At 40.6% G+C, this 26,906-nt stretch overlaps 1 protein-coding gene and 1 long non-coding RNA gene across 3 annotated transcripts in view; one reads left to right on the top strand and one right to left on the bottom strand.

Moving 5' to 3' along the window:
• The window catches only part of NAP1L1 (nucleosome assembly protein 1 like 1), a 30,806-nt gene extending 9,942 nt beyond the window's left edge, over positions 1 to 20,864 (bottom strand). The window contains exons 1-7 of one of the 2 annotated variants that reach the window (XM_052774308.1): positions 20,728 to 20,864; positions 7,888 to 7,922; positions 7,106 to 7,194; positions 4,408 to 4,510; positions 1,017 to 1,158; positions 472 to 552; positions 89 to 214 (exon numbers count right to left, since the gene is read on the bottom strand). In XM_052774308.1, coding sequence (XP_052630268.1) covers positions 89 to 214; positions 472 to 552; positions 1,017 to 1,158; positions 4,408 to 4,510; positions 7,106 to 7,194; positions 7,888 to 7,904 — 558 coding nt within the window. In that variant the 5' untranslated portion in view covers positions 7,905 to 7,922; positions 20,728 to 20,864. Of the gene's footprint in view, positions 1 to 88; positions 218 to 471; positions 553 to 1,016; positions 1,159 to 4,407; positions 4,511 to 7,105; positions 7,195 to 7,887; positions 7,923 to 20,727 lie in introns of both variants that reach the window. The other variant, XM_052774307.1, reaches the window with a different exon arrangement.
• A 1,362-nt stretch (positions 20,865 to 22,226) lies between these two features.
• Positions 22,227 to 24,385, top strand: LOC128135402 (uncharacterized). Its single transcript, XR_008233073.1, has 2 exons — positions 22,227 to 22,498; positions 23,675 to 24,385. It is a non-coding gene; the product is annotated as an uncharacterized LOC128135402 (long non-coding RNA).
• Positions 24,386 to 26,906: the final 2,521 nt, after the last annotated feature.

Here is a 26,906-nt window from a genome sequence, read left to right as displayed (position 1 = left end):
TCAAGTAATGTACTGTTTCTTCCCCTTTCTTAGAGACACTTGGATTAAGTACTAACACAACTTTAAACAAGCCTGGACCACCACTTACCTGAACCATATCACTGAGCAAGTCCACGTTCTTGAATACTGTCAGCCAAAACTCAGGAATTCCTTTAGGGTCTTCTTTTTCTTCATCTTTTTTTTCCTCTTCAAGCTTGGCTTTCTCTTTCATTTCCTCCTTGATAGAATATATATGTTAGTTTTTCTTCATTTTGAAAGAGTGCCCACAAGGTTTGTTAACAGTTTTAAGTTGATACCAGTACAGATTAAGGTTCATGTGCATGCTTTAAGCAATCATTAAGAATTATTATTGTTGTTATAAGCAAGTAATCATTAGGTACCCAATTTTTTTTTTTAAACTTTGGTTACTGTATTGAATCTTGTTTCATGCTAAAGCTTGAGATATTGATGAGAGCTGATTAAGATACTCACTGAAATTTCTTCTTCAGCATCTGCTTTCCATTCACATTCTTCCTCTGTAGGTTCATAAATTGCATTGATGATTTCACTTCGCTGGAAGATTAAACCAAGAATATTTTCACATTTCCTAGTCATGGCAACCAGCAATGCCCTAACCACTAATTTCCTAATCCTAAAGTTACACAATTAGTAATACATTAACTATTTATCGAAACTTTTTCTTCTAGCCCTAGAAGGCAACTAAACAGTTACAAGCTTTTCAACACACTAAAATAAGCACCAAAGGTAACCAGAAAGGTTACCGTATCATCTGACATCTGCTCAACTAACAAGATGAGGGCTGGTATTATTGAAGTGATTTTGGTAACCACGGAACAGACTGAACTTTTCTCCCCCGTAATCTTAGTTGATATTCACATGGATAGTAAAATTATCAACTGAATTGAATGGGCACATATGAGACCAAAGTACTTCAGAACTTGCATAAACTTTCAGTTTATATTCCCTTGTGTTTTAGCTAAAGCTTATAAGTACAAATCAGATTAGCATTAAAATACCTTGTCAAATAAGGGCTGATAGAGAGCAGCATACTTTCTTTCCAGCTCATGAACTTCCTCATAGAACTTTGCTTCTATCTGTGCACACTGAACTTGAAGGTTCTTGAGAGCATTCACACGTCTTTTAACAACTTTAGGCAAGCTGAAAAATTCAGTGACAGAACTGTTACTAACACTGCACTCTAAGCACATACTGACCCCTACCTTAACCAGTCCCCTTGCAAGTTAACCAACTTGCATCAAAACAGATTTTACACTATATTTGAAGCTTTAGAAAGCTGTACAAATCAAAACTATAACCCACTGCACCATGCAGATTGAAACTGTTAGCACAGGCTCTTAAACCAAGGGTTTACCTCGGTCGGAACCAGAGTATTCCAAACACCTGGGTCAATCATGAGACAAACTTGCACAATAAAACTTCATACTAAAAACAAGTTTTACATTATTAATGAGCGGTATAGTAAATTCATACAATTGAGCATAATTAAGAAATTAAGGTCTTATCACTAATTGGCTTGGTTTTATGAAAGAAAGTTCAAGACAATTGAGTTATTCTTCGCTAAGGAAGCTAATCTTCAAAATTCACATTTTTGTTTCACTGAGGAAAGCAGCTGGTACTACTGTCTTCTAACATATTAATTGTCACTCCCAAAGTGAGCCAGAACTGTTTTGCTAAATGAGCCACTGTATCACACGTGCAAAAGGAAAGCAAATAATGCAATCCTCATTATAAATACTTGTCAGCTACAACTCTTTAATACTAGTTTCACTTTAGTAAACTACACTAACACAGACTTACTGTTAGGACAGAAAGTCACCTACATCAAGGCTACTGGTGAGATTCATGGGGCAGATTGCTCACAGCCTCCATGGCCTGTGAGGTGGCCCAAACCCCAGCATATGGCCACAGAAGATTACTATGTTAACTTCCCATATTTATTTTATTTAAGCAGTTGTGCCACGTTATTTAGAACACAGTAGTACACAACTGCTTTTAATTGTTAGGACCAGCTTCAGGTTAGAGGAAGTAGCCAAGCATGCATTAGCTTAGTTGAACACTGAAGGTTCATATTAATTACTAAAGCTATCTTACTTCTATTAGGTAGGATAAGTACATGTTCCAACATCCTTGTTCACTTTAAAATGCAGACAGAACCCTTCTCCCTGACAGCTTTATGCTCAACACGAGTGTACTACTTCGGGTTACTAAGATAATATGCATATCACCATTAAATCAACAATTCCCTTAACCTTCCAATTTGGGCAAAAGTACATCTACTACACAAACTATCAAAACCGCTTGAATTTAGTCATGTATGCTCATAAAGGGTTGATAACATTCTTGCTACTCTGACATTTTTCCAGGAGTTAGTCAAGTTAATCATTTGCTGTAATTTTATCTTCAAGTACAATATCAGAACTAGCAGCAACTTAAGTGGCAAGTTCAGTTAGTTCAAGAAAAAAGCATTAAGGAAGAAAATTAGTATGACCGCACAAATAAATCATACAACAATTGCCCACTTAATGCCACATGCATATATCTAGACTTAAGAGTACTGGTCCTAGCAATTGCATATAAAGCACTATGAAATTTCTAAGAGGTAGTGCCATACATGCAGCATGTCCAACTCTGTTATGTCAGAGTAAAGACTTTAACCCCTTCATTAGAGAAACTAGAATCTTTTGCATGTGTCAAAGCTACACTTCATTACAGTCCATGCCAACTAGTCCAAATTTCACAGTTTGTACATCCACTACCTTTATAAACTCTGTGTATGTTTTAAAAAAAGAAAGGTAGTTTCATGAAAGAGACAGCTCTTGCAAAGTAAATCCAAAATGGAGAAGCAGACCAAGAAACATGAACTGGACTGCACAAGTACAACAATGGCAAGTAAAACCTGTTGCTCAGAATACAAGCCATTAGCAAAACTTATGATTACACAAGAACACAACCTCCTGCAAGCAGCTGAGGGAAATTCTACTCTATGAAAGTAAGTTTCATTAAAATTATTGTGGCCAGACACAGGTGAAGAGGTAAGTTATTGGATGGCTGCCAAGCAATTAGCATATTCTAAGCCTGAGCAGACAGATGCTTTCCTGGAACCTCTTTACTTTCCTACCACCTTATGCACCTAGTTCCTTAACAGCCCACATAATCCCAGATTCCTACTGACTTCTGTGCCATCTCAGTGTCTAGATTCTGTAGATAAATAAGCTCAGAATCACACTTGGGAAGGTGTGTAAGAGGCACCTGTGAAGTATGGTTAAGTCAGCATGCATATGTTGAGAAAGTGCACACTCAAGTTACACACATTTTCCAGTTATTTTCATACTGCAAGTTAGGTAAGAGTTTGGTACAATGGCAAAGTTGCAATGCTTTTGTAATCAAGAATGCACTACTGTACTTGGAATTGATGAAGAAATGGTACAATATCTTAGAGAGCAGCTGACTAGAAGAATGCCATGTAAATCAATGTTACCACTTTTGTTCACTTCTTAGATCAAGGACCTGAAAGATTAGTAGAGGTTAATTAATATCTGTTGAAAACCAGAAGAAAAATATTGGGTATGGAATGCCTGTAGTGTACAGTATCTAGAAGAGAAAGAACCTGGGTACCCTTTGCCTCCATGCTCTTTCCTGGGCCAGTATTTATTAGGGAAGGCTGTTAATTAAATGGGCTTTTCTTCCATGCTATCATCTGTAACAGGAAAGTGGTATGAGTAGGAGCAGCAGCAGCAGCAGCAATGCTTGTTACTCAGTAGCTGCCCCAGTTCACGTCAACAGCAATGTAGGACCCTATCACAGCAAGAGAGTTGCATGCTTTACAGTTCTTGTGGATGTGGTGAAATGTTCATACACAACCAGAAATTACATAAGAGCGCCAGAAAATTCTATCTGTTACTGTAGATAAAGAAAATTTTAGCAATATATTGTTGCAAGTTTTGATACATAAGACGACCACATGAAGTACAGATACAACATTCCTAATTTTATTAGCTACTGGTTACTACACTCTAACCAAAAAATTACTATATCAGAGACAGTAGGTCTCTTAAGTATTTGTCCATGCTTAAGATAACTGATGTTTCATGATTAAGGCAAAGCTACAAAAGCCATTCCAAGTAGCAGGAAAGTATCTTCTGAAAGTGTGCCATATTGTAACTACAGGGGACAGGGTCAGCCACTGAAAATATTTTAGCATTCTTTTCTTCATAAAAGCTCAAATAAAAACTCTTCAATTCTGAGATGCACTACAGACAGACTATATTAGTCTTCCTGCTGTCTGGGCAGCACAGTGGTTTATGACTATTAATGCTACAGACAATACTGTTCAGAAAGCAAAAGAACCATTTATACTACTCTGCTCATACTGAACAAATACCGTACCTTTCTATATATCCTGTAGATGTTCCTACCAGACCATCAAGTCTCTCCTGTAGGGCTGCAAGAATCTGAGGATTCTGCATCATCTGCACAGTCAGCTGCCGAGCTAAATTAAAGAAGAAAATTACATAAGTGCAAAGTGCATCTTTTGGACTAATCTTGAAAGAAAAGTTACTTAAATACTATGAAAGAGCAGTAAGTTTATTATATATACACTTGTAAATAGAAACATAGGCAAAGAAGTATTTCAAACACCTCTCCATTTTGGAAGCATGGATCAAAGCCATCCTATTCTGAACATGGAAACAGCACCTGGATTAAAATGACCACTATTGAGCAAGCTGAGCTATTCTGTTAAACGGGAAGGTTTTATATGATGCCCCTAAAAGCAACAGTTTTGCCTTGACTGCTTTTATTTTGAAGTCATTACGGAAAGGCAACGTAGAAGAATTTGCGCTTTTACTTTAAGAGGGGAATAAAAATTGGAAATGGGATTTTCATTCCATTTTAGGTAAATGGAAAGAAACAAGACAGTTTCAGACTTGGATTTAAAACTGCTTTACATATCTACATTTACCTCATTTTTCCTGCAAAAGAATAAATTATTCATCAGAATAGTCTGACATTGACTACAGAATATCAGTACTAGGTCCTTGAAGTCTATCATCTACATCTTTAGAAAGCACTTTGTCCAAATGGGAAACCCGTTTTAAACTACAATGTAGAAGTACATTTAAAAAACATGCAAGTTCCTAGCCTAAGTGTTCTCATTATGCATATTAACATCAACCTTTTTACCCCTCCTCAAAATCTGTGCCTCAACCTGCAGAAATAAATTTCACAACTTCATATTTTTAGTAAGAATTTATGATCAGTTTTTATCATGCTGTTTTGCTTTCCTCCCCCTTTCTTAAACATATGCAGATAGGCAAACAAGTACTTTGCATTCCTTATGAGATACTAGGTTTATACAACATTCTTCTGACACCTTCAAATTAGAGTGAAGTTTTTGAATCCTTCTTGATACACAAGGCTTTTGGAAATGGCATACCATTTTTCATTTCCATGCCCTTCATTGCAGTAACCACATGTGAATATTCTCTTCCACTTTTATGTCCTAGCACTGAAATTACATGCTGAAAAGTTATGTTCCAAGCAACATCCAAAAAAGTCTTGTTTCTCCATAATCACTGCAATCAGTTTATATTTTAGCAGTAGAAGCTGCAATTACTTCTTAAAGGTACTACCTCACATTAGTCAACACTACTCCTCTTGTCAAGGTATCTAGTTTTCTCTGCTCCTACTACTCATTAGTCTTTCCTATACACTTGAAAACCTACTCAATTTTGCCATTTGAGTATGTTGCCAGTTACTTTTTAATACCAAATCAGTATACACATCACACACATGGTATGCCAATACCAACAGCCACATCTCCTCAAATTGAAATCCAACCACATATTCTGTTTTGCAAGTTCTTGGATCCATGAACACTATTTCTTCAAAGAGCTTTCTTCTAAAAGCATGAGCGCTTTACTTGGTGTCCACAAAAGGACCTCTGACATTTAAAAATTGAATTATCTAGATTAAAAAAAGTAAATCAGCAAAACCTAAGGAAAAATTGTGCATGAAAAAAATATTAGAAAACTAGACAAGCAAGAATTACATATGTAAAAGAACAGCTTAACACTGTGTCAAGTTTCCCTACTACTGAAGCATGTTTCTGATTTATAAAATCCAGTTTTCCTCCAAGATTCCTATAGTATAATTTCCCCTCAGATCCTCATCTACAATCACGGGGATTAATCACTAAAAATACCCATTATTAATCTCAAGGTTCCTTTGGGACACCTGAACACTTACCATTTAATTATTGTAAGCTATTCTTCAGCTGACCAGTGTGTTCCCCAGAATTTTGCATTCCAGTTTTGAAAATACTTTTTCCAATAGATACAGCAAAGCCTCTAACATCATCCTGAGCAAAGTTATCCTACTTTTCTTTAGTGTTATTATTCTGTTCAAGTAATCACATAATGTGGCACTATCAGCAGTCCAAATCATTTTATTGCAGAGATTATCAGTTATTTCTCTTTTGGCTCTTCAGATTCTATCTGTGCCCCCAGCCTTTAATTACAAAGCATAAGTAAGACTGTTCAGCACAGAGAAAACAAGTATTCTGATACATATTCAGGTGTTTTTGTTGAGGAAAAAAAAAGAAGGATTTATTGATTTTAAGAGTGGTAACACTAAGTGTGATTTTTGTTCTGTTCACAAACAACTCAGCACCAAATTACTAAGCAACTGTTCAAAAAAATAAGAGATACACACACATATGTATCTGATTTTTTTTTTACCCAAAGCTTCACATTTTAAAAGCTTTTAGCTGTTAGTTTTGAAACAATCTAGTCACATACCCACAACAATCCTTTCGTTTCCAATTACACATCCTTACAGGGGGCCAGTGCTGCCTGAACTGGTACTAACCATGACTAAAATGAGTGACTGCAGATAACTATTAAAAAAAAAAACCAACAAAACACCACACAACTGGAAAAAAAAGTCCTTGCTTCAGAATTTAAATACAGTCGTGCATCAGCAGTTATGCTTTGCCATTTCCTATTATTTTAAGCAGTAAACCCCTTTTTTAACACATTAGGAAGCACATATGCAGCTGCTTAGAAACTCTTGTTTACAACACTACCTTTGCTGTTGGCATCTTCACCAGTTTCTTCTTCTTCTACCTCTTCAACATCTTCCATGTCTTGTTGATCAAGTTCAGACTGTTCTTTGCTATTAGGAATATTCAATAACAGCATCAAGAAGTTAATTTTATAAAATACTATAATGAGCTTAAAGAGCTCAAATTAGAGATCATCTGGGTAGAAGCAAACTATTGCATCAGTTTTGATCTATGACAAACTGTAAGTCTGAATAGCCAAACAAAGCCAAATTTGTCTTCCTGGATTCAAGTTTCACATTTGACAATCTCAGAACAGTTTGAAGAACTAGCAGCTTTCCAGAATTTTGAAGATTCCTTTTTACAAAAGGATTCTTTCAGCCTCCTTCTGCTCTACACATTCTCTTTATTAAGATGTGCAGGCCTTGAGAACTGAGGGTAGGTTTACCTGAACTATACTTTGAATGCCGCAAAATATGAGCATTCAAAGTATAGAAAAAAACCACTACATACAGTGAAACAATACTAATGGGCAGTACTATCAGTTTTTCCCCTCCAGAATTCCAACTAACATAGTAAGTTGACTGCTGCCTTGTCCCAGTTTTAGATTTACTTACAATTAGTATCCCAAACCCATCTGGCATGAGCAACTCAAGCTTTTCTCCCACATGCTATAAACCTCATATCCTGCCACAGTGCCAAGATCACCACCTAGACCCTGTCTATCAAGTGTCTGGAGATCACAGCCATCTGAAGTACAGCATAGGACACAGTCAGAGCCTCAGTAACCTACAGATTTTACTTACTTGTCTATATCTGCCATTCTGCTGGATTTCAAACCCTAGAGGAAAAAAACAAAAATGTAAGAACAGCAGCACTAGACTTCACTTACAAGGTCTACAGGCAAGTGCCGTAATACTAAAAAGGGAAGAAATTTGTTACATTTTGTATCATAGGACTGTATTAATATCACAGATTGAAAACTAGTCCTGTCTAAGTTTAAAAGCGAAATACAACCTGAGAAAAACTGAAGCAAAAAGGGTGCTAGAACCCTTTTGGTAACCATTTACTCATTTCCAGCATGTAATTGCAGACAGAGGATACTTATAGCTAAATCAGTTTGTTTTAATACTAAAGACACCTTTTTGTGGATTTACTTCTAATCCCAACTTTACAAACCCAATCCAAGTAGCTCCTCAGAATATCCACAGAATCGCAACATTTAAAAAAAAAACTGATGCCAGGTGCCAAGGTATTTAATATGACTAATTTCCATGTCCTGAATGATCAGAATTTTCTTAATTAAGTATCTCAGTATCATCAAAAACACATTCCAGACAGCAACTACAAGCATACATTGAGACTATTGCAAATCTTGCATACCATGAAGCACCTATGTTCTCAAATGTATTACAAGATGAATAATATTTTCTACCAGCAAAACAGTACTTAGGCATCTCGTCTCCAAAAAGATGTTTCAGGTAGCCTGAAGTCAGAGACAATACCACACACAAGAAAACACTGTCCCATTACTGCCATCTTAGGTCCAATGGTTCAGGAGACACCAACTACCAAGAATAATTCAATGGCCCAAGAAGCATGGAAACCACTGCTTTAGAGTCCCCATTTTAGCTGCTGTCCAGTAAGCTAAACAAATTCAAGTTTCCTTCAAGAAGTTCAACTCCTTATAATGCATTCCAATGAGAATTTTAGTCAAAGTTTGAGGTGTGTAGTCCAGAGAAAAAAAATGAAAATTGCATTTCATCTGTCCAAAGCGTGTAACACAAGAGCACAATGCCAGTAAGATCAGAACATTAACAGTCAATATGAAGAGACATGTTAGAATCTAAACCTCAGAATTTAACACCTCCATTCTACGTAAATATGATCAAAACATTTTCTGGTGTCATTAACTAGTTCCCAAGAATTACATGGAAGGAAATAGCTGATGTCTCCATTTAGGACCACAGCTTTACAGTGCTAATGAAGTATTTAGGGGACTGCACGCAATCAAAAATGTTCAATTCCCTAGTATGCTGAAAAACTAGAGAACCAACTACTTGTCCATTTATTTCGGAAAAATAGTACGGTATTTGCTATCAAATAGAATGGCAGCACTACTGTAAACCAAAGGACATCTAACAATTCAGTAAGAAATCAAGGAGTTCCAGTAACATTTTTGACTCATTTTAAGTTTCTTGAAATTCAGACACATTTGCTTGTCTCGTGACTTCAGGTTTACACATGGATGCAAGCTGCCTTTATAACAATTCCAAAGAGTCTCCTTTGGATACCATTCTCAAAAGATAGCATGGACTGAAGACCTACAGAAACTGAGAACATACTACAATTATACAGAGACATCTAAATGTGAGGTGTTTCTTGAGAGACATAATATATTTCTGATTTGCAAAACATTTTATCCATGCAAAATATACAACTTTTTCCTTACACACGTCCTCTTGTTCTTCATGTAGGAACTTTTCAGGGAGACTGGTAGAATCACTGTGCAAAAGAACACAAGATGCACAGTTCACCTGCCTTTCACACATTTTTATGCAAGTGTGACAATCACATTCACAAACTATTACTGCTCCTTGCAGAGATCAACATTTCCTCTCTCCATTCTCCCCATCAAATACACAGCTTCACTTCCCATAAAACTAGAGGCAGTTCTTTCAACAAAGGTGTGACCAGTGACAACACAAATGCTGTGGTCTCACCAAGCCAGTGGGCTAGATGAAACAGTAGCTGAAACACCTCAGATACAGGTTTGCTGAAAGAGACCAACTTCTACAGTTCATTTAAACATTTTTTTCTAAATGAGGACATGAGATTGGCTATGACCAAGTCATGCCTAAAAACTTTAAGAAGTATCCATCCCACCTCCAACACTGGCCATTAGTAGATGCTTACAAAAAAAAAAAAAGAAAAAAAAGCAATGACATGGCAAGAATTCCCCCACAAACTCTTCTAGCTTTCAATCATATTCAGAAAAAAAAAAGCTGGCTCAGGAAGTACAGGTATTTGACAATGTCATAATAAATTTTTATTTCATAAACTAGTCCTCATCTTCCCTGAAACCATGCAGGTAAGCTGATGTTACCACTCAAGTATCAAAGTGCTAAAATCCTGTTTGTGAGTTGCAGCATTCAGCTCAGAGATCATAACTAAGTCAGATTTTTCTACACTGGGCAATAGTGTGGCAGAGAAAGTTTCACCAGCAATCTCTGTTCTTGAATTCCTCAGCGGGTCCTTGTTTTCACCATTCTGAACAACTACTTGTCATCAGCAATCTTCAACCTTTCACTGTTCAACCCTCTTTCCAAGATCACATATGACTATGCTGAAGGCATTCATCTCATTACAGCACCCTGTGGAAGTCCAGCATCTGCCTGCCTCTCTCCTCATTGCAAGGGACAGTTACTCACCCTCTGCTTCCTGGCTTTTAAACAGTCCATGCAAGCACTGTATGTTTTCCAACTATGGCCCAGTTTACTCAAAGACTTTGAATAACACTCTTTAAAGATTTTTTTGGAAATTAAAATAGACTGTATCAAGCAGCTGTCAACTTCAGAGCCTCCCTCCAGTGTGTTCCTATTTGCCTCATCCCATTTTTCCTATTCTCCTTGCATCAGTCTTTTTCATGTCTCATCCTTTGATCTTCCCTCCACTTTTTATACAACTCAGTATCAGAACATTTGCAGTTGGAAGAGTTCTTCTGCAAACTGAGGAGATACTACTGTTTGTCATGACACTGTCATCTGCCAGCTCTAGACAACAGTTCTTGTATGAGGAGGCTACAAGGCACTATGCCAACAGAACTACGTTGGCAGACATTTAGACTAATCTGCGCAACCCACTAGCATGGATATATAGTTGCAACACATTCAGTTTATTGTCACTTACTTAACCATAAGCTTCTCTGCAACACAGTTCTACTGGTAAAAAAAAAGGTAGAGGCAGAAAAGCACTGAGAAAATGCATTCCTTAAGAGCAAACAGCCTCCGCTATTTTTGCACAATGCCTAATAGAAGGTCCCAGTCTCGTATCCAGAGCTTCAGATACAGTATGTACCACAATCAGTAACACTAAACTACATCACTGCAGTATTTATTTTGCAGTATATCCCCAAAACTAAATCTTTGTATATAGTACTCACACCACTCAGCTTTCCACAAGAAAGATGCAGCCACCCTTCCCAGTTTGTTTCATAGGTGCATTTAGGATTGTGAACAGCTGCTGCTCCTTGGCACATGAGCAGCAAGAAGCATTCACTGGTATCACCCAAAGTAGTCCCTGGGAGATACCAGTTGTCAGTGCAGCATTATAACAAACCTGGCTACAGCTGGTGTGTTACTTCAAGCCTCAGTGTCTAGGTGATTGCTTTGGACTGAGATACTACTGAAAATCTAGGCCTCCTGACTGCAAGAAAAGGCTTATGAGTACCAATAAAGGGTAGCCTCCTCCCCTGTTCAAAAGCCAGCAGGCAAATAACCTCCTTATTCGCAAAATATTTTATTTCCCTGTTACTTACAAACAGCTACAGCCAGCAGCATTGCATTATGGTCAAATACAGAGGTGCCTAGAGGCTTCACTTACAATGTTTTGCTGCTCACTGTAAAAATATGCAGAGGAAAAGAAATAGTTCTCTTATCTTTGCAGGGCTTTAAAGAGAATGTATAGGAAGTTCATACTACAAAAAGGAAGCAAAAGAACAGAAAAGCAAGCTACAGTGAAAGTTTTCTAGAGGCTGAAGTTTAAAATCTCTTTCATACAGGTAGCTTAAGCTTGACCACAAGCCTGCCTGCCATCACAAGAAACATGTTCTTTTTTGAAACGGAAAGCTCAGTAGACTGTTAATCCAGGACAAGCGTAGCTGCAGTTTTGAATGCATCCTGCAGAACTACTAAAAATTAGCAGAACTCCCTTAAAAACTTAAATCTACTCAAAACAGTATGAAAATTTGCTATTTTCATAATGTTTAAAGGACACTTCACCTCTTTAATCCATCATGGTTTTTAAGAAATGTAGTTTGATACATGCAGAAACTAATAATGATATTGTCATGTGTTCATCCTCAGGTTACCCGTAAGTTTTCAGTTTTCAGGGGTTATAGTTTCTTCACTAAGTAATTTTGCTCAAGTAAGACAGAAACACAAACTGTAAATATTCAGCCCTTCCCAGACTTTCCTTTTTTCCCCAGTCTGCCTTTATCCACACAGAAACCAATCTGAGTTTGCACAGCAGCACCAGCCACGTTACAGCTAGGACACAAACGCTCTGGTGAGAAGCCTTTCCTTTTTGAAGGTCAGCTTTAAGCACCCCAAGTAAGCATGACAGTATTAGATTACCCTGACATCCACTCAGCCTCAGGAAGACAGGTCACAGCGAGGTGAATTAGGAGTCAGCCAAGGAGGCAAGACATTCCTGAGACACAGTTCCTCCAGCAAAACAGCAGCCTTTTTTTTTTTTTTTGCACAAGCCCTAAGGCTGGCAGGCCACCAACAGATCTCAGCTGTTCAGCATCTCTGTGGATACCGTACCACACAAGGTACCCACTCCCTTTCAGGAAACACCATTTCCCCTCCTCTAGGGAAATTGCTCACACAATTAGCTTGCAATAGCAAGTAGAAGAAATTTCTCAAGTAGTTCAAGGGACACAAATGGGCTTTTTGAGGATATTGGACCCAAGCTACAGCCAAGCCTTGTTTACTCACCTCTTTAAAAGAAATCCACCCTTTTGCCCAAACTAATTTCCTTAGTAGTCAATAATTCAGAGCACTGCAAATAAGTCAGCCTGTCCACAGAATAGTATATCAGCCTCTTTATGTCTCTGGCAAGCTTTGGGCAACTGAGAGCAATACATTAACAGAAAATACCTAAACCAAATGAGCCCTAGGTGGGATTAAGAAGCTGCAACGTAAGGTAATAAACTAAGTGGACTAAGTCAGATGTCAGTGAAGAAAAGAGAGATCCAGCTGGAGGACAGCTAGTTGTATAAAAAAAGTATCAGGATTAAGTCCTGTAAGCTATTTGCAATGCATGCAGAAACTAAAGGTGCCAGACAAATGACATCATACCAGCCAAGTTCAGCTCTCACTACAGACTGGGAAACTCGAGAGCAATATATTCACTGAAAGTTACTTCAAACTGATGTTCTTGCCTAGCATTCCAGGAGGGCAACTTGTAACATTTTTCTTTACATAATCAGCACCAAAAGAGAAAACACAAATTAAAATAGTAGTATAGATCCATCAAAAGATGCTCTTTGACTGTAGCAAAATAATTGTTTGGGGTTGTTTGCTCAAAACCACTAAGAGAGGTTTGTAACTTTAAAGAACTCGGATGCTCTGCATAGTGCAGTTTCATTCACATCAATGTCAGAACTGGGTGAATTGTTTAAAAAGTACACAGTACATGGCACAGAGTTACACACTTCAAATTTTTTGGTACTAAGACCTAAAAAAACATATCAATCATTCCACAACTGTTAGTAGAAGCTATGGTACCAACCACCAGGTAGGAAAACTGTTAAATGAGAAAGGATCACACAGTTCAGTAGTAACTAGGAGAGCATGTAGCTCCTCTTCAAAAAAAAAGTAATTGAATCATGTATCAGATTAAAAAATGCCATTTCAAAAGGGAATCAAGCAGAAGACCAAGTGTTTCCTTTTTACTTGTGTGATCAAATTCATGAAACACCTACTATCATTAGCATGGAAATTAGTCCTGAAACAAGGGGATATCGCGCCTATCATTAACATGGCAGATAAGCAACATGTTACAAACAGATTATATCATTCATATTATGGAAAAATATGCCTTCTTAGGAAAGCTGAAGGTCAAAAAAAAAACCCAAACCAATCTCAATTAAGTGAGCAGGGTAGTCCTATGCCAGAACATCAAGATACCACATCTATTCGATGAAAGACATTATCAGACACTGAACTCTCCAGAGAGAATTTCCTTTTATTAGTGCCTCAAAGTCCTTCTGTTAACAAAAGATTTCTGAATGTTAATGTAGAAGAGCAAAAAATGGACTAATTTAAATTTTCGAATCTCGAGTAGATAATTAAGACTGTCTGCCCAAATACAAGCACAGAAAACAAGTGTATGAGATAGTACTAATATAAAGGCTATCAAGGTCTGATAAAAAGACTAAGGAGCTAATGGTCAATGGAAGCAAGGAATCCACATGCCTCAGTACAGTAACAATAAGGTGCCACTGGACCCTTGCAGTAACTCAAATCCCTCTGTTTTGTTGCAATTTATTGTGCAAGCACCAACTCATCCACTATGCCCAAAAGACAGGCACAGTCAACAGCGGAAATACTAACTGGCATGGTGGTATATGGGAATCTTTAGCAGAAGCTTGAGTAAGGTCTTCTGGACCAAGCAGAGAAGGATTAAAAAATTCAGATGAGTAGTGGTGTTTCACAAAACACACTCAGAACTTTTAGCTACACGCAAGTGCTAAATTGACCAAGACAGGAAGCACTCACATCACTGCAAGGGAAATATGTCTCCTTCATAAAGGGAACACCATGCTTCGCTGCTGAACAATCTTCCAGTCAGCTAAAGCCAATGTAACTGGCAAATGCTGCTGGAAAAGCTTATCGTGGTTCTTTCATAGCTACGCATACCCCATTCTTTTCATCAGCAATGTCTGAACAGCTGTAAAGTTAAAAAAAAAAGTGCTTTGTACAGGGCTAGACCTGCAGTTGCATGAGTCACAACAGGGTCAAGAGATGGAGGCTGCCACAGGCAAGTACCTTTTGTAGCAACTCATGAGTAGGGTTAGGCAAGTTTGAAGTTACTGTGCAACTGTATGCTACAACATCTTACCTTGTGATAACATGGCAAAATTCAGAATCTGGTTGTAGAGAATAAAAACACTAAATTATGATAATGCTGAAACAACACAACACAATTAATTGAAACTGTCTGCTCTCTCCCCTTCAAGTGGTATATTTTGCTCTTCCTAGTAATTCCTGAGGTATAAACACCAACTTCAGCCATTTGCCAATGCAACTATTTCACTAGTGCTTGCAGGCCTCTGTACAATACATGTTATGGCATGAAAACCCAGATTTTCCACATTTCAACTTTAAAGTGGTCTACAACTTGCATAAGAACACCAGTTACATGATGGGAAAAATTTAAATTCTTCAAAACAAAATAGAGTGATCATATATAGAACTCAGTTACTAGTAACTGCAGGGTTTGCTTTCATTCATGTGGAAACACTTTTTAGAGCTTTCCCCTTAACTGATTTTTAAATCAGGAAATGAAGATTCAGTCAATACTGAACTCCTCTATTTTTGTAGCATTTTTATTGAATTTTAGGTAGTCCCTGTTTACTCTTGCAGCAAAAAAAGACAGTCTCCATACAGAGAAGGAAATGAACTACAGAATTACAATTTAAAATCAGGACTGAATTATATCTGCATGTTTGTCTCTGCTGCTGATCTGAGCTCCCTGATCATGTTCTAAAAATAGGGTAATTAACACACAATGTGGCCTTTGTTCTGGATGCCAAGATTCTGTAGCAGAAAACCTACCAATTTCTATTTAGAACAATCTTTCATTATCAGAAAAGTAATACAGAAGTTTAAATTCAATCGGAAAAACCTAAACAAGGATTTTTTTATTTTCTTTTTAAACAAACTAATCAGTATAGCTTGTTGCAGTTTCTCCTTTCCACCACTGATAATGGGAAAACAGCAGCCATCCTGAAGGGCTGAAATCAAAATCTTCATATACAAAAAGATACTTAAAACTTCTTAAGAGAGTATTTGTGTACACCATTCATGTTGGTACAAATATTCAGGTTTTTTTAAAAGTATCAAAGCAATATAAAAACCGTGTCAGGTAGCAGGCTGCATTTTAGCAGTTTAAAAGATCAACTTTTGCATGCCACAACATCAAACAAAGGAAGAGAGAGTGTCAGTTGACTGCTGAGATTGTCACATAATCAAACACAACCATACTGGCAGTTACGCTGCTATCTGCAAGACTCACACTGCAGCATTAAAGTTTTTATCCAATGTGACTTAAAAATCATCTAAACATACTTATCTGAAAAGAAAATTTAAAGAACACTGAAAAACACGTACAGGTTTCAAAAGCATGTTTTTTGCTGGAACATCTGATAAATGTAACATTGTAAATTCATTCACTCCCCAAGAAGCCACTGAAATTCCTAAAATATATTTAGCAACTTTTTTGTTAGCTTTAGTTCAATATTTTTTCCATGGAAACAAAGCCATTACTAAACTGCAAACCTTAGAACATCCAGTTTTCAACTAACAAGCTAGCATTCACTAAAAAAGAACACAGCAACAATCTAACTTTGACACATTTTGGAGGCTGTTGGGGTGAGATGTTACAAGTGGTAGTAAGACCCAACAGAAGTATACACATGGTTATGGTTTCAGTAAGTCACTTTCAAATGACTACAGGTGCAGAGATTAAAAAGCACTTGTAAACATATACTACCCCTATAGAGAAAAACTTGAGCCAAGGAACTTGAGCCTTATTTACAAAGTGATCTTCACAAACATTTTCTTGTGAATTTCACTCAATCATGCTTTTGGCACCAGTAGAAGTACCTGATGCCTCCATAACAGTGAAGAAGGCGATAAAAGAATCAAGAGGCCATGTCATGAAGATCCCACAAAAATAGCGAGCATGTTTCTGATGATGCTACCTTGCACATACAAGGAACACAAAAAAGCACTTACACCAGCTCATACTTAACCATCCCAGGTCAAGACGAGTAATTTCCAAAACTGAAGTATCACAGAATTAAGAACTCCTTAAAAGGGTGATCCAAGCGAGGCAAAATAAATAGTACTAAAATCTAAAGTAACATATATTGAAAGAAGCAAACTAATTTAGATTTCAAAAGGTCTAAAAATTGCTGTTGAAAGACACAGGTATAGTTGCATGCAGCCCACTGAAGACTTCTACTCAACATGCAGAAGTAGTCAAGATCTGAAACGAACGCATGATGGCCAAAACACACGATGCAAAATATGATCATTATATACTTCAGTAATGTATCTTTAATAAAAATACTGTATTCATTGCTGAACATTGTGGAAGAGAGGAAATAAATCAGTTCAGGGCCTAGCAACATGAATACCTGAGGAACAGAAGCAGTTTAAATCTGAGATTAATGGTATTTGAGATGTGAACAATGAGAAGTGACAGAAAAATACCTAAAAGCAAGTTCAAAAAGAACTGATTAAAAATTGGTTTGGATGTAAACAATTAATTGTTTTATTTCATGACTCCTCCTGTGTCCCTCCAACTTAACCTTTCAATACTTTAGCCAGGTTTTCAACTACAGCCAGAACTAAAAGGAAACTTTCCCTGACAGGCAAGTCATCCCACACAAAATGTGAAAGAACTGTCCCTCCTTCCTTTGAAACACTGCATATTAAACAACATCTAAAGTAGTGGACTGAACTAATCTTACTGCAGATAGTCAGAAAAGACAACAAGCATTTATGATTCTAACCTGGGTCTTAGAAGCCTAGGTGTTTTTCCCATTCCAGATTCCAGGCACCTGCTTAGTCAAATCTCTTAATCAGAATGTCCAACACTCAAAAATGAGAATAATTCTAGTATCTCTCAGGTTCTGGGTGAGGGTTTCTTTGCTGTTTGGTTTGGTTGTGATTTGGGGGGTGGTGGTGGTATTTTTTAAAGGATAAATGTCAAATCAGCAACTGAACACTTCGCGGCTACAGCTACATCCAGAAACTGAAGTTTTTATATCTAAAAAGTTGCTTTCACCTTTTGATCATAATGAGCTACTAAGGACAAACTGGTAGTATTTTGTTCTAAAGTCTACAAAGACCAGGTGAAACAGCTGATGTGCAGCTGCCTACTCATCACCGCAAGTTAAGCTTTGAACTGAAACATCACCATTGTAAATTATGTCTATGCAGAAGTACATTTAAGCACACATTCAGCCCCCAAATGCATCTGTATTTTCCAATACTAAAATCTAAACAGCTTTCCATCTAGGAAAGATCTCCAGTCTAACCTTTGACAGTAGTTAAGATGCAGATTGTGTTTTGGTAATACATAAGTTCATTTAAAAGATTAATCTTTAGGGAGAACATAAATTACATCAAATCTTAAATTATTTATATTTTAAAACTAAATACAAAATATGAAAAGTAAATTAGCAAAGTCATCTTTTTTTTTTTTTTAATGCAACTGAAGTTTTAGTCTGCAACACATGTAGTCTTCCTGAAAACCTAAGGTCAAAGTTATCACTAAACACGAGGCCACATGCGTAATTAAGATTCTTCCCTTTGCGTTAACTTTGTTGAGTGTAGGAGGTCCTCAAAAACCTCATGCATTGTTTCTAAATAGCTTAATTTTTCAGAGGGCCATCAAATGAATCCCCAAGCAACTTCTGCGATGCCTTCCAGGCACGTCTGGTTTTCTAGACAAAAACATTATGACACCAGGCCTACTCTCCAGATTAACAACATTGGGTGATGAGGAACTGCAGTAACCTCTGAGCTGAGTGAGGATCAGCTAGACTGAATTAACTATAATTATAATCACTTTTGAGCTCACAGTAATTTACAAATGAAAACTGACCTAAAAGCATTAAACCCATCATCACAACCATTCCTCGGATTAAACACCACTTGTACTGTTCTGCTCTACTATTTACTAGCTGCTTTCCTAATGATAAGTTAGATGGAATGCAGTTGCCCAGACCAGAAGCTAACTCAGAAGACTCCTCAGCTCTAGTAACATACAAGCAGCATTAAAAAGTCTTGTTTCTGTCTGCAAAGTACTGTCTTCTCTATAAGTGCCTACTAGTACCACACAAATACCAAGGCACTATCATTTCATGCAAAAACCCAGAGCTGAAGTTCCACTGAAGTTCCACTGAATGTGCACACAAATGCAGAAACACGAATAGGCATTTAAAAAACACCTGCATCGCCATTTTCTGCAATGTGTCCGATTCGTGAAGTTTCACAAAGAAAGAAGACTCAGACCTCTAGTCTGAGATACAGCATGCTTGCAGCTGTGTCACAAGAACCTGAGGATGAATTGGGTTACAACCATATTAACAAAAAGGTGTAGATACCACAGACACATTCATTGATTACACCCATTGGTCTACTGGAACAAACTGTCTTTCACCAAAGGATTCAATGAAAAATCCAAAATAGAAGAAGTTTGTCTTATTTCCCCTGAGATTTTTTTAGTACTGAAATTCAAATCCTCAAGCTATTTTATTCCCCCAATGAATACAATCTCTGCCGCAATGAGTTAAGTTCTCCATGTTACAACTACTTCAATTTTTAGGAGCTAAGTGAATAAACAGATTTATACCAATGTGACTAACAGTACAGTAAGCCAAAGTTTCCTTGACGATCTGGAGTTCTGTACTAAAGGACACAGTCTCAGCCTGGAAAACTCAGGTCTCACTCAGGGCTGTGAAAACTCTGTTTACTAAGCTTCATAACATACATGCCACAATGCCTTGCTTTCAGTTTTACTTGTATAACTGACAATGAACATGCGTGCACAAGAAGCTCCAAAAAAACCCAGACCACCCATTTCCAGGGTGCTCAGGAAGCAGATCACTATAATGAGTCCCCTGCCTGCTCCCACAAACAGTTTTTGAGTGAGGTAGGGGCTAAATGAAGCACAAGGGTGGTGAGAGCATTACTGTGCTGTACACACACAGCAGTACAGCAGATCCAGCACTTTTGGTGCTTCCTGTAACACAGGGCTGGCTGCACAGATGCAGCACACTACTTCTGCGCACTTCCAGCAGCCCCAACACTCACTTCCTAGTCCTGTGAATGTCAGAGAAGGACCAGGGACTCTGAAAAAAGACAAATCTACCACCTGTGCACAAGACCCTCGTTCTACAATCTTCCATCCTCAGAAACCACAACACATGATATGCAAGACCTGTCACAAAACACAGAAAGGAAAAACACAGAAAGGGAAGCGAGATTGCTAATACACACCACTCTCACAGGAGTAAGTGGGCCACACAAACAGAAGTTCATGCATCAATGGCCTAGTCTAAGCACTTATATCAACGTTTCAGATACCTACCTGAAGCCTGAGTGGCCTAAACTTTTGGCTGGTACAGAGGCATCCAAGTCACTCAAATTTCAATGTATGTAGATTTCAAATTCTATTCTGCCCTAACAATTAAGGTAATTTCTGGATCTACAAGAGACTGGAAGCTATTCAGCTTGCTTCAATCCAAGTACCATGCTTTTCTCATTCTTTAAAGAGTGTACCATTGTAAAATGGGGACAACAGGAAAGCTACTAACAAGCTACTAACAAGCTACTAACAAGCTACTAACAAGCTACTAACAAGCTACTAACAAGCTACTAACAAGCTACTAACAAGCTACTAACAAGCTACTAACAAGCTACTAACAAGCTACTAACACCACCACCTGGAGCTGTACACAGCCTTAGCTCTTCTCTCAAGTTTTATTTCAATGAAAATAATCAGGCACTGTCTCCTGCCTGATTAATATAACATCCAGCAGCAGACATTAAAACCCCGAAAAAGAGGGTGACCTGAGGAATGCATTTGTCATACCTTGCATGCCCACTGCCCACTTCTCTTACCTTCCTCAAAGGGGTTAGAACATGAAATGTAAGCTTGCCACCATAGGGCTTCAAACACAAACGGACACACACACAACTGCAATGTGCTCGGAGATAAACTGTGGAAGATGCCGATGTATTATTACTATGCCATAGCCACTTGAAAAAAGGCTTGTGTTCCCTTCTGCAAGCAAACAGGGAAGGTTTTGTATTAGATATTGAAAGCCTCACAGGTACCGGCAGTGTGAGTCTCCTGAACATCCAATATGGAGTAGATGGAATCTGTTTTATACGTAGCTAGGTCTATATGAATGCTAAGCGCGAGCCAATACTCCCAGCTGTAGTTACTAGATCTTTCAGGTAGTTTCTTAACCTTCCTTGCTGACAGACCCATGCACCTCTTGTACCCGCTACTGTGGGCGACGGAGGCACCTCCAATCAGGAGAGCAAAGGCGTCGTTCAGGCACCCAGAGAAGCGACATGTTGAACTCCAAAAAAATAAAAAACCCAAACCCCAAAACCCCCTCAAAACGCTCCTTCCTGAGGCAGGAAGCAGGAGCTGCCCGTCCCCTGGCTGGAGCTCTGGGTCCCCCTGCCAGCAGCCAGCAGCACAGCCTCGCCGCAGCCAGAACAAGGCGCGGGAGCCAGCACAAGGCCACACCGCGCTGCCATACCCCCCCCCCCCCGCCGCCCACCCCTCCGCCATGTGCCCATCCACCGCCCTCCCGCCCTGCCCGCCCGCCCCCCGGCCCCCTCCCGCCTCCCTCACGGCGGGCGGACAAGACAGACGGCCCGCCAGCCGCTCCTCCCCGTACCGCTTCCCGGCCTCGCCGCCCGCCGCCGGCCCCGCTCCGTCCCCACGTGTTGCCGGGCAAACCCGCCTCCCCTCAGCGCCGGACCGAGCCCCGCGGCCCTGCCCGGCCCGGCCTAGCCCAGCCTAAGCCCGGCCCTTCCGCGGGGGGCGGCGGAGAGACGCGCGGGAGAAGGGAAGGGAAAAGGGAGGGCTCCCCGCCGGCGGCCCGGCCGAGCAACCGGCGCTAACCGGCGCCTCCGCCTCACGGGCCCGCCCGCCAGAGCCTCGGGGCGCCGCCGGCCCCCGCGCACCCCGGCGGCCGAGGGGCCGCGCTAGGCCACGCCGGCACCCGCGGCCTCCCCCTGCGTGGGAGCGGGGGCCAAGCGCCCCCCACCCGCTTCCGTACCCCCCCCTTCCACACACACACACACCCCCCCCAGCCCGCCCGGTACCTGCGCGGGCCGGGGCTGGCGGTGACTCAGGAGCGAGGAGGAGGAGGAGGAGGAGGAGGCGCGGCGCGGCTGGCGGTAAAAAGACCCGAGCTCCCGCCGCTGGCGCTCATATAGAATTAACGTCACCACGTAAACCTCCCCCACACCCCCCTCACCCTCCTCCTCCTCCTCCCTCCCCCTCCCCCCCGCGCGCGCCCCGGGTCTCCTGGCAACGCGCGGGCGCGGCCTCCCGCCGACCGACCGACCGACTGACAGACCGACGGACCGGCCGACCGACCGCCCGCCCGCCTCAGGGACGCGCCGGCCGTTGGGCCCGGCGGTCGGCAGGCGCAGAGGGAAGGCCCGGGGCGTGTGTCCGTGTGTCCTCGCACGTATCCGCGGGCCGATTCCGGCATGGCGCGGGAAAGGACCTGCGGCCCCGGCGGGAGGGGGGACCCGCCGTGGAGTCCGGGTGGGGTGCTGCCCCCGAGCGCTTCGGTGCGGCTTTGAACCCGGCCCGGGAGGGTTTCCGAGGGCACCTGAGCGAAAGTAGAAGTCACTCCAACAGGTAAACCCCGTCCACGCAGGCTACGGGTGCCACAAAACCGCAGCCGGCACCAGCTGCCCTGAAAAGACCAGGCTGGAACCATGGTGGCCCAAACGCCGTCTCATCAGTTTCGATGCCTTGGCCGGGGTGCACAGCCAGAGGCAGCAACAGCTTCAGCCCTCCCGTTTTAACTTGCCGTGCTTGCCTGCCAGAGACCCAAGCAGCCTGGTTTCCTACAAACGTCTCTCACGCCTGGCCGCAAGCGCCAAGGGAAGCCTTTCCTAAAACCGATTCCTTGCTAGGGTCTCTCTCCCACGCACGTGGTCTTGAGTGATAGCAGGGAGCGCACATGGAGAAGACATCTGTGATCTGCGCTAAACTCACAGAAACGTAAATGTCTTGGAGACTTTGAGCTCCTCTTGGCTGGAATGAGCCGATGATTCCAAACATATAGGCAGATGGGGTGGACAGACACACAGAGTGGTGGCATAAGAGCTGTTTGCTGAGGATATATATCACCATATATTTAACGTGTATTCTTTACATTTTACTAAATTCTTGCATCTACTTGTCCAAAGCAATCTGCAGTCTAAATGTAGGTATTTAAATAATGGAAATGACAACAAAAAGCAAAAGAAGTGGTGGATCTGCCTAGCATCTGGAACACAATCTGCGTTAAGTACAAGCAAAAAATAAAGGATCCTGTTCTTCGCTGTACGGTGCCACACCAGTTTTGTTCCAGCGTACGGCAGTAAAATCTCAGCCCCCAAAAGCAGATGTCTTTGTGGTAAAGAAATCCCATCTGCAAGACAGAAGTTTGTGGAGACAACTTACGGATGCCCTATTCCCCAGCACACTGAATTTTGGGAGGTGGCTCTTTTTATAACATGCAATTTAAAATAGCTAGAAACTGCAAAAGTGTAAGGAGGCAAAGGGAAGATCCAGGCAAAAGGTTGCACAGCATAGTCCACGTGATAAGAATTAGGGAGAAACAGGGATGGAGATGTTACGTGATTCTGAAATGAAAGTACCTGTAGCCCCCGGATTTTGAGATTGTACTAGATGCTAATTTTTTATTTATCCGAGGTGTCCGGTGCTTGGGAATATGAAGAGACCAGAGGTGTACAGAAGGCATTTGATAAAAATGAGCAATCAGTTGGTATTTATTGCAACAGCGATTATATGCTATTATTGCAGGCGTTCCCTTTATTCAATCAGCTAAAGCGGGAATCGCCAGTAGAGAAGTCACTCACGAGACGGCAGCTAGCCTTGCTTGTCTTTCCGAGACCTGCCACCCCGTGACATGCAGAACCCTGAGGTGAGACCCAGTGACCCCTACGAGGGGGAGGAGCGATGTACGGAAGAAATGAGATATGCGGAAGCCAGCAGTGTGGAGTGGAGAGTAAGCTAGTCAACAGCAGGGGCCAAGGAGCGTGGACGGGTCTAAGCTGGAAACGTACCTCTAGACTGGAGGGAAATGCCTTTTCATCCAAAATTCACAGATGTCTTTTAGGGGTTTTGCATTAGTCAGGTAAGTCAACCCCTTCTCATGAGACAAAATAAAACCCAAGTCCTTATACTAGGGCTAATTAGCAGGTTTTGAAGATCCAACAGTTACGGAAACATTTTTCAATAAGAAGCAGTTTCTGTGAACAGCTAAGTAGGAGGACATACGGACACACTCCTGCTTCCACATGGCTCCTGCCATCACATGTGTATGGAAAGAGGAAAAGACAAGCCTATTTCTTACAATACCTGAATTGCACGCACATGCAAGCTTTCTAGTTTGGGTTTTTTTGCTGTCAAAACGGTTCAACTTATCCTGACATTTGTACAGTTGTGACAATGAGACTGAAGAAACTTTAAAGTTAGTCTTGCGTTGAAATTAAACATGTACTTGAGTTTTAATGGCCCGTATATTTTTCCTTGCTTTGAATTTTCATCTTCCTGTGTGTTTCCCATGCTTTAGAGCATGCTTTGCAACTTATATTTTCAATATGGCTGCATAGTTGGAGTACTGCCTTGGTATCGCACAGGAAGTCAAACTAACACCATTTTTTGAATAATGGGAATCAAATCACCTGAGAATGCACTAGATACTGGCACAGGTATATTTTCCTCATAAACGAGTGTTAATTTTCAAAATGTTACATCCTGAAGCTTTTTTAAAAGCCTTAAAATGTGTGTGTAAGAAACGTGCGGGTGTGGTCACTGAATGCATAGAACTTCCAGCTTCTCCAAGCTGGAAGAGCTTTGGTAAGAGACACTAGGAGAACTGCCCTGCAGCATAGAAGCTGGGGCAAGTCTCCTGGGGACAGTGACTTGAGGTCAAATTGCTGCTCCAAATCAGAGGACGAAGAGTTTGAACCGGGTCCCTCGCGTGCTAGCCGAGTGTCTTGCTCATGGAGCTATTCAATATCAGGGAATCTGACCTCTCCCTGGAGTGCATAGGCCTTATCAGCTGTGCTCACTTTTGAGTCCTTCCCCCCACAGCTTGCATCGCTGACTCGCACGTTGGCTGCAGAGGGAGGCTCAGGCAGGGGCTATCTCCAGAGGCCATGAGGACACTCAGGGACGGAGCACCGGCCTGAAGAAGGTCAAGCACTGCAGCTGTTGCAGAAGGCTAAGCCAGCATTTCTGTAACAGCTTGTTGCAACAAATGAGTTTGGTGCTCACCTCCAGGCTCAATCTTCCTAAGCACTGCATGGATCCTGTGTGCTTGAGCTGCATTCAGGCTAGAGCTAAGCTAAAGCGGCAGGGCTTTAGCTTAGGAAAATGTGCTGGTCATGGAGCTTGGTATGCTTACTTCGGATCAAGAACTCCTCTGTGGCAGGCAATTCATTGAACATTTAAGCTGCTCTCAGTCCCTTTTGTACTAACAGAAAAAGGCAAAACGTCCGTAGTATGGACCTGGATCTGATTACACGAACTCCTAGACACTCCTTCAGAGTACTAGGCACGCTTGGCACCTACCAAAGGCTCAGTTTTGCAGGACTCAGGACCCGCTCAGCACTGCAAACCTGCAACGTATGAAAAGCTATGACCACACGTTCTGATCATAGCTGATTTCAGATCAGCTCACCCCCAATTGTTTTCCAAAGTACTGATTGCCCAAGGGTACCCTTTCCTGAAATCTCTTGGCAGTGCTCCTCATGCGAGCACTGAGTTACAGCGAGGGATGATATGAGTGCTCCTTGTCTGTTATGTCTGTGGTAGCTGGCTGAGTTACAATCACCATGGAAGTTATCATCAGTCACCGAAAATGAGAACACCCTCACTGAACTATTTACAGAGCAGAAACCCCAAGGTTCCCCAAGTGCCACAAAGAGATGCCTTTTCCTCAGTACAGTTTCATACCGCGATGAAATCCTGTGCGGAAGTACTAGGTTTACCAGTACACAATGGAAACAGTGAATCCAGCGTATTCCTTTTAAAAGAGTGAATTGCTTTCTTGTGGCAAAAAGCAATTCTTTCAACTCTTACTGAATGATTATTCCAAATTACATGGCTAGCCTATGAATGATACAGTGCAGAGCTGTTGTTAGCTCTTCCACATACTGTTTACTTTTTGAGGAACTACTTGTTTTCCAAAGGAAAGTATATCATTCCAGAAAGCAAGTCATAGTTTATAAAGAGTGCCACAGACAGCATAGAAAGTTCTGCTGAACTATCACATGGCGAATCATGCAAATCCCCGTGTAGAGCTGAATGAACACCTCTCACTGATTTCTGTTTTGCACTTGCTTCTGCTTTTGTGAAATGAGAGCAAATTTTCCCTCAGGGAACACATTTGCAGACAGGGGTAACAGCAAACTAAAGAAATACAGTGTGTGTAACCTTTGAGATACTGTAATAAAAGACAAAGAAAAATGACATGGTTTGGAAAAAGTGAAATGCTGAAATGTGATTATACACTTTTCGACATAATAAACCGTCAACATCTTTCATTTCTTAGTATTTTTAACTCTCCAGGGACTAAATCATGACTCTTACATTATAGGGATTGCTCATAGATACAGAAGGTATAAACCAAAAGTAACAGGAAAAAAAAAACCCAAAACAACCTAGGGGAGAGATGAAGAAAATAAGGATACAGTTTGGAGTGATAAACTGGGGAAAAAAGTAAACGATACAGGTGTATTGAAGTCAGTGAAGAAATGGACGTACAAGTACTTTAGAGGTAGTACAGAAGTTAAAATCTCAAGTTCGGCACACTTGGTGTTTTTTAAGGTCATTGCTGGGCGCTAGAACTCACTGCAGGTTGTTTTTTTTTTTTTAAATACTGCACTTAACTGTGAAATAATTCTATCGGAAAAAAAGCAACTGTGCTAACTGAAATATCACTGTAGAATAGACTTTTTAAAGAAGCTGTATCTGGAAACTGATGAATTATTAAATTACTACATTAGAACAAATCTTTTTATAATGC

Source organism: Harpia harpyja, chromosome 23 (assembly GCF_026419915.1).
Source record: "Harpia harpyja isolate bHarHar1 chromosome 23, bHarHar1 primary haplotype, whole genome shotgun sequence".
NCBI lineage: Eukaryota > Metazoa > Chordata > Aves > Accipitriformes > Accipitridae > Harpia > Harpia harpyja.
This window is presented reverse-complemented; position numbering and strand designations above follow the sequence as displayed.